The following is an 8,386-nucleotide window of genomic DNA, read 5'->3' as shown; positions in this document are numbered from 1 at the left end:
AGTCAATAGAATTCCAAGGGTTTCTTTCACATGTACCAATGAGCTTGGCTTCTGATAAATTTATTCTAGACTTACTTTAATTTACACACTTCTCTAAGTGAAAGCCTGTCAGCTTACTTTATCTTTTTTGCTCCAGGAATGTGATTTGCCCAACTGAAGGGCACTTGCTTTAACTGAGAACTTCTGTCCTTAAGTACAGGAAACAACAAAATACAGTTTCCATTTTTTTTTTAAGAGTGAGAGAGTGTGAGGAAGGGTTGGGGGGTGCAGACAGAGCCTTAAGCAGCCTCCGCACTGAGAACAGTGATCCTGATGTGGGACCAGAACTCATGAACTGTGAGACCAGGACCTGAGCCGAAGTCGGAGGTTTAACTGCTTAACCAACTGAGCTACCCAGATGCCCCTAGGTTGCATTATATACATAGTAAGTTTAGTAGTCCTGAATGCCTATAGGTTGCTTTTGAAACCATCATTTATTTTGTAGTTTCGGCCCTCTGCATTGCTCTCGTCTAGAAGTGGTAGGTCAGAGAGGGTTGTGGGAACACAGAGCCAGCCAAGCAAGGACAGAGAGCTGGAATCTGGTGGGAGAGGCACAGACTTGTGCTAGAGGGCAACACTGGCAACACAGTGAGCAGGGTGCGGCAGGGTATCCAAGCAGAATGACAATCTCAGGCGCATTTTAGCAAGTGACTGGCAGGAAACAGTAGCAGAGTTTCCAAAAACTGTAAGAGTCAGAGAGCCACACATTGCTTAAAAAAACACACACATAAGCAAATGTGTATATAGATTCCCTACCGTCACCACCACTTTTATACCAGAAGTAGCATATTGTAACTTTTCTCCTACGCCTTGCTTTTTCCACTGAATGAATGCAGAAGATCACACGGTTATAGTCTGTGGAAGCTTCCGTGTGGAAAGATTCCACCTTTCTTTTTTCCAGCTGCATGGTGCTCCATGGTGGCTGTGCCATAGTTTATGATCCTGAAGGACACTTGGGCTGTTTCTAAGCTTTTCTTCTTACAAACAGTGCTAGAATTAATAGCCTCATGCATAGGTCACTTTGTGTTTTTGCCATTTTATCTTTGAGATAGATTCCTAGAAGTGGGTTTGCTGATTCCAGGTGTGTGCACTCTTGCCAGATGCTGCCAAATCCCTTCCATACAGGTTGCACCATTTTGCATTCCCATCGGCAATGAAGATCAAGTGCGGATGATGAGACGTTGGAGAAGCAGATTCCTAAACCAGACACTTGGAGCCTGGTGCTTCTATTTTCTGTTGAGATAGAAAACAAGGTCATCAGTGAACAGAGAAAGGTGGATGTGGAACGGGTGTCTAGAGGGGAGCGAGGAAGTTTCTGAACAGCCAGGGAAGGAGCTAAGCAGCAAGGTAGGATAGAAGTGTTCAGCAGTGTGGAGGGTTCAGAGCTCAAACTAGACTCTGGCCTTTTGAGTTTCTCCTGGCATCAGTCAGGCACATCTCTTCAGCAGTGGTGCATAGGCCAAGCATAGGGCTTTAAAAAGATGAATGGTTGGATTAATCTGCGGCAGGGTTGGAGTGGCAGAGAGTCAAGGGGTCAGTCAAATTGGAGGTATTGCCAAGAAAATGGAGTCTCAGCTAGATGGCAAGGAAGTGAAGCTAAACAAGGGCCCAACCAGGAAGGCGTTACAGGACAGAGTACTTGAAATATTTCCATTTCTCATTTTTATACCATCTTTACTCTATTTTCAGCTCTTTCTACTTTTATCTACGTGATTTGCTCTTGTATACAGAAGTTGGCTATATTGCCAATTATTTTTATTCAGTGTCAGTGTGCTTACAGGTGAGAGTGGGTAGCATTACTAAGACGCACAACACAATGCTAATTTTAAGTGTGTATAAATAGGTTTAGACTCTTGCAATTTAGTTATCCAAAGTGGATTATTTACTTTCTATTTAATATTAACTTCTCCCTGCTTTTCTTCACCTTGAAACAATCTTAGACATTTCAAAGATCACTTTGTATTCCGTATACCTTAACAATTAGACAAGAGAAAGAAACAAAGATACACATTAAATTAGCTTAGCTGGTTGCTTCTAAGTAGCTTTGGTATTTTAAAAAAATAATAAAGGCTTCTTCGTTGATATCCTCATAACACTTTATGTGAACTTATACTTGAAAATTTATCACATTATACTGTAAACCTTTGCTCAGATGTCTCCCCCCGACCTCCTCTCCCTTCCTCCCTCTTTTCCTTCCTCCCTCTTTTCTGTCACCAGAACACAGCAGCTAGGAACCTTGTCCTATTCACTTTGTATTCCTTGTACCTTATACAGAGATAAACACTGGGTGGGTGTTTGGAAGGGTGGGTAGGTGGATGGATGGATGGATGGATGGATGGGTGGATGGATGGATGGGAGGCAGCAACAACTGAAATCTTCCACAAGATCTGGAGAACCACTCATGATTGTCTTTCAGCCATGAAATACCTGCCAGGTATCAACCTCACTTTCAACAGGATTCTGACTCCAGTTATATCAGATAGTGTATTTAAATGGAAAAAGAACCAATGTCTTTAAAAGTTTCTCAAAAACTTCTGCAAGTTAAGCTTAGCCTTTGAAAACAAAGATAACTGAATATTTTTAAAGCTCACGGCAGACTGATAAAATGCGCTCTTAGGCTGAATTCACAGAGCTTTATTGAGGATTCTCTCCTCCCATTCTTTCCTCCAGGCTGGCCACCTAAAAGATTCCCAATTAACTGGATCCTGCAGTTCTCTACCTCACTTTAGCCATTCAGATGGAATGTAGAGATGCTTGGAAGTGTAATTGCAGAAAATAAAAGTAAAACTCAGGACCTAAGGGAAGATGCTAAAATGATAGGCAAATTAGAAAATTGTGAATTTTAATGATGTGAGGCATTTTTTTTTTACAAGGAAGACCGCTTTCAGCAAAAGAGGAGTGACAACGTGTGCAGAGTGGAGGGGCTGCTCAGGGCAGCTGACTGCAGTCCTGTGCTGGGGACACTTGCTTCTGATAACTTGAGAGCACACACACAGCAATGCCGCTGACTGTCCACCAAGAAGTAGAACATTTCAACTGTTCTACGTGTGACACAGGCTTGATCCTAGCAAAGGGCCATCAGTCAGATGCCTGTCTGTTGCAAAGGCCCCTGCTTGAACCCTGAACCCACTAAGAGGCTTGAGAGATTGATTATCCAGCTCAGTCCACAATTCCTCCAACATATTGTGCTCGGCAAAGCCACCAGACCATCGGGAATTAATATGCTATTTGAGATGCAAATCAAGAGTGCCAGTGAAGGAGTGTAGAATCCCATAGGGCCACTGCCCATAGTAGGGACACCTAACTCCAGGCCAAATCCATAGGATTAACCCTAAACAAGACCTTTCGCTTCTATCATCAAAAGCAAGCCAGTATTCAATTTTCTGTCTTCTTCTTCTTGATGTTTTTGTTAAGTTGTCAGGCAGCCCTGGGGCTGCCATCTTCATTTGCACATGAACACCTTAGGGTTCAGTTCTGCATATAAGTAAAACTGTGCACTGTATCTAAGGAAGTTTTAGGGGAGGGGGAAAAAGACAAAGCAAAGTGAGAACCCGGCATTATGCCTTTTGCACTTTATTCTCCATTAAAAAAAATTATTTCTGATACCTTATTTTCTTAAGCTTTCTACAGTTGTTAATACAAGCCTCACATTTTAAGAAGCCAATGAACCTTTTGCTTTATCTTCCTCTCTAGATCTTACAAGTTTAGCTATTATCTCAAACATTTCCAGGGAGAGACTTGGATCATCTGCATTAGTCCTAGTATTTGGTAAAATTAAACAAGATAATTTTAAAATTTGGAAAAAGTTCTTTGTTTCAGTTTCTTTACAACAAAAACACTCAGTGGTTTAAAAAGAGTTTAAACAGTCCTCTGTAGAATTTAAACCGTATAGTGAAAGAAAGCTGCTTAGGTGATTTTATGTAAAAATCTTTTCCTCTGTTAGAGTAGAAGAAGCCGGTTTGCAAATTAACAAGGTGGAGCCAAAATAGAGAATTGCATTGTAAGAGAGTGACTCAATGTTTTGACTTTTTAAAATATATCCTTCCAGACAGCAAAGACTGCCTTGTCATTTGATTGCTTTCCAATTAATGTTAAGTTTTCCTTTATAAATATCACACTTTTGCCATCAGAGCTACCAGTTGTGACCTCATATTACCTGTCCTTGAAGGACGCACAGGGCAATTATGACTGTGGGTATCTATCATTACAAAGATGTATCTCCTCATATTCTAACCCTCGGTGTGGTCCAATCAGCACCACCATAAGATTGCGTCTATTAATTGCAGAGAAGCAAATCAATGTTTGTTTGCTTAGAAGTAAAAATAGGTACTTGCTGATAAGTATGTGTTCCTTGCTACTTTTATTTACAAAGAATTAACCAACCATTAAGTGTCCTCAATAAATAAAACTAGCCTGCAATCTTCATAAGCTATTTAAAATTATAATTTTTACCAAAGAAAGCTGGACATTATGCAAAGTAGATAATAGATTGACAAAGTCACTCCAAGGTATACAATATGCCCAGTATAACAGAGCCTACTTGAAGTTCTTGACTAAAGACTTCATGAAAACGTAGAAGAATTTGACCTGGAGAAATACAGGGACCCATCTGGATTCTCTGAACACAAAAATATTTGGAAATGGAAATTAAAGCTGTGTTTAAAAGACTCCAAAGTCAGAATGTGCCCAAAGGTAGGGCCTGAAAGTGTCAGTAACTCTGTCTACCTGCTACCCACCGTATTTAGTAATTTAGGTCCTGGTGGTGGGGATGGCCTCCCTACTGTAAGGGTCTGTGAACCCAATGGACAAAGTTTAGCTTTGGTACCTGCTGAATGTTATGTGATAAGGTTTACATCCTGACTTAATCAGTTCTTACATTTAACTTCCAATTCATTTTTTCCTTCCTACTTGAGATAGAGAAGTAATTTTTCCTGCCCTCCTAAGACACTGGTACCTGTACACCTGTCTACAGAAACTGTCATCCTCCGCTTGAACAAAGACTGTGTGCATCTCTCTTCCGGCACATCCTAGAAACTCCCAGCATAGCTTGGTTTAAAGTCCTCCTCCATCATAAGGTCTAAATTGACTTTTCCTCAAGTGGTTTTTTCCCCCCACCATTCCTGATCATTCAGCAGATATTTATTGAGCCCCCTTTCTGTGTCATGCACTGAGGGAAAACTTTGCAAGGTGAAGGAGTATAAATTTTTCTCCCCATTCTACACTTACCTAACTCTTCTTTATCCTTCATATTAACCATCACTTCCTCAGAGAAGCACCTCTGATCCCCAGCCTAGGTCAGTCTTCTTTGTTGTATAGAACCTCAGCCTTTCCTTCATAAAACATGTTTGTTTGTAAATAAACTCATTTATCGATTATTTTACTAATGCCTGTCTCGCGACCTGAGGACAGGAATCATGTCTGATTTTTCTCACCAGTTTATTCTAGTGCCTGGCACACAGTAATGCTCCATTACTTGGTGAAATGATTGGTGGGGAACAAATGGACGGATTGATAAATGAAGCATAGTTTCTTTTCCAAGAGCTCGTAGCGTATCATAGGGGAATAAGTCTAGCGGGGCATGGAAAAAAATGGGTTTGGAGTAAAATTAAAAACAGCCTTGTTATGGTGCTTCAATATGATCTTACAGGCAATGAGAAGCCAACAAAGATGTTGAAACAACAATGATTAAGTTAGTGCTTCAGGAAGCTCCCAAAGGTGGCAGGCTGGAGAGCAGCCAGGGAAAGGGGGAGTCAGTAGGCAGGGACAACCAGGGAGGTGCTGCAGTGGCTCAGTCATGGATGAAGAGGTTTACACAAGAGCAACAGCTGCAGAACAGCAGGAACAGAGGGGTTGAGTCACAGTATCTCAGACATCCCTATACTTTCTTAGATTAGTATGCTGTGCAAGGGGTATCCTCCAAAAGATGAATCCCCTGCTATAGAGAGAGTAAGACCTGGTTTGTAAAAACTTCCTGACCCAGGGGATCCACATAGCAAAAAAAATGTCCTTGAACCAGGGGCTAATCCAGACTTGGATTTGACAGCTGGGGCAGTATCAGCCAAATGACAATTTGCTATGTTTCTTCCTGGCCATTTCTCAGACAGTTTTTGGGAAGATTGAAAATCTGGGTTTAGCCAGACAGACAGTCTACCAGTATTTAGAAATCACTGGCCATATACCAGGCAGTGGGGATAGAAGGGTAGAAAGATGGAAATGGTTATGGCCACTGTCCTTGCAAAGCTTAGGGACTAATGAGCAAAACAGCAAATGAGCACGTGTGGCTCAGTGTGGTAAGTGTCCTGATAGGAAAGGCACAGAGTGCTGTGACATATAAGAGAGTATCACCCAGCCTAGTCCCAGGGGATACACGGTTCCAAAGAACATGTGATCGAAGTTGCAAACTGAATGCCAAGAGGAGTTCCTCGGTGGAGAAGCAGAAGGACATTCCAGGCAAAGGGACTACCGTGTGCACAGACCCATAACAAGAGAGAACACAACACAGAGAGGGAATGAGAGGAATTCTAGAGCATGGGGTGCAGGAGACGAGGTGGGGTGGGGGCAGCAAAGGGGGCAGGAGGTGAGGGAAAGCCTGAAGACTTAGGCAGGAAGAAGGGCACACAGTGCCTTCTAATCCATGGCAGGGATTGAGTGTCTTGGTGAGAGCAATGGGAAGATGGGCTCTGCATTTCAGAAAGCTGATTGGTTACAGTGTGGATAATACACTCCATAGGAGCCAGACCTGGGGAGAAAAGACAGTTCTGAGGCTGAGGCATCAATCTGGGCAAGAAATGACAGTGACGCGCTCAGGGAGGGGCAAAAGGGGTGAAGAGCAATGGATGTATATGAGAGATATTTAAGAGGTTGATTCTTAGGCTTTGGGTACTGATGGGTGAGAAAGGAGGAAGAGAGGTATCAGGGATGCTGGCCTCACTTCTAGATGTTGGGGCCTGGCGCTGTGCCATGACACACAGAAAAGGAATAGCTTGAGGTGATAGAGGAGAGACGAATTCAGTCTGAGGTGTGTTTGGGCAAAAAGTATCCGTAGAACATCCCAGGGAAAATACTCAGTTGTCAGTTGGACCCACACACCCGGAACTAAGGACAGAGATTTCATTCATCATTGTGACTTCTCTTGCTGATCGTTATTCATATGTTGGCAGCATAGTCCATAGTGACAGGGGCCTTTGAGCCGGGGGGAGACCCACACTTATGAGGTGTGCGAGTTCGGGCATTAAGTTATTAAACCCATTTCTTCATCAGAAACCAGGGCAATAACATAACCTCCTTCACAGAAAATAGGGAGAAATAGTTGAAATAGTGCTCGTAAAGCACTTAACCTCAATAAATCTTTAATGGTGGTGGCTGTAGTAGGAGGGTCATCTACCCTAGAAATGTAGGCTTGAGAACTACCAGTGTTGAGATGTTTGGAACCACTGAAAGAGATGTTGAGAAGAGGAAAGAGTAGGTGAGAGGAGAGAAGAGAACATCAACCCTGAAGGGCTACATAAAGGACAGAGACAGCCAAGACTGAGAAGTAGCCAGGGAGGTAAGAGGAATAGGAAGAGAGTACCATAACATCATGGAAACCAAGGGAAGAGAAGGTTTCAAGAATGGAAATGGTCAGTAGAGTAAAATCCTACCAATGGGTCAAGAAAATTAAGGGCTCAGGACGCCTGGGTGACTCAGTCAGTTAAGCCTTCGACTCCGGCTCAGGTCATGATCTCATGGTTTGTGTTTCAAGCCCCGCGTCAGGCCCCATGCTGACATCTCAGAGCCTGGAGCCTGTTTTGGATTCTGTGTCTCCCTCTCTCTCTTCCCATCCCCCACTCTTGTGTGTGTGCTCTCTCTCTCTCTCTCTCTTTCTCTGAAAAATAAAATATTTTTTAAAAAGAAAGGTAAGGGCTGTAAAGTGACACTGAATTCTGGGACAAAGTAGGATCAGTGACCCCTGAGACAACAGTTTCAGTAGAAGGGCAGGGACCAAAAAGCAGGATGTCAGGAGCTTGAGAGAAGTGGGTAGATATGGATCACTATTTAGTATGTGAACACTTTTTATCAAAAACAGCTCAGGGCAGGGACATAAGAGAAAGTTAAAAATGTTTTCTGACTGTAGAAATTTGATTTTGCCTCGGGCTCTGGTTCAGTGTGTAACAAAAAGAATCCTCAGGGTCTGGACGTGGATGCCCCATTCTAAGTTTTTATCATGCATTGTCAGGCGCTGGCAAAGGAAAGGGAAAATAATAATTCTAAAGTCATTTCCTATAGAGGAGACTTCTTGAGTACACCATCCAAGCATAATGTGTTTATTCTGTTCTCAAGGCTTTTTTGAAAAGGAATTAAACTGGAT

At 42.5% G+C, this 8,386-nt stretch overlaps 1 protein-coding gene across 1 annotated transcript in view; it reads left to right on the top strand.

Moving 5' to 3' along the window:
- The first annotated feature begins 1,524 nt into the window (after window positions 1-1,524).
- Window positions 1,525-8,386, top strand: part of KCNB2 (potassium voltage-gated channel subfamily B member 2) — a 33,408-nt gene continuing 26,546 nt past the window's right edge. The window contains exon 1 of the mRNA XM_049632690.1: window positions 1,525-1,674. Coding sequence (XP_049488647.1) covers window positions 1,525-1,674 — 150 coding nt within the window. The remainder of the gene's footprint in view (window positions 1,675-8,386) is intronic.

Source organism: Panthera uncia, chromosome F2 (assembly GCF_023721935.1).
Source record: "Panthera uncia isolate 11264 chromosome F2, Puncia_PCG_1.0, whole genome shotgun sequence".
Classification (NCBI taxonomy): Eukaryota; Metazoa; Chordata; class Mammalia; order Carnivora; family Felidae; genus Panthera; species Panthera uncia.
This window is presented reverse-complemented; position numbering and strand designations above follow the sequence as displayed.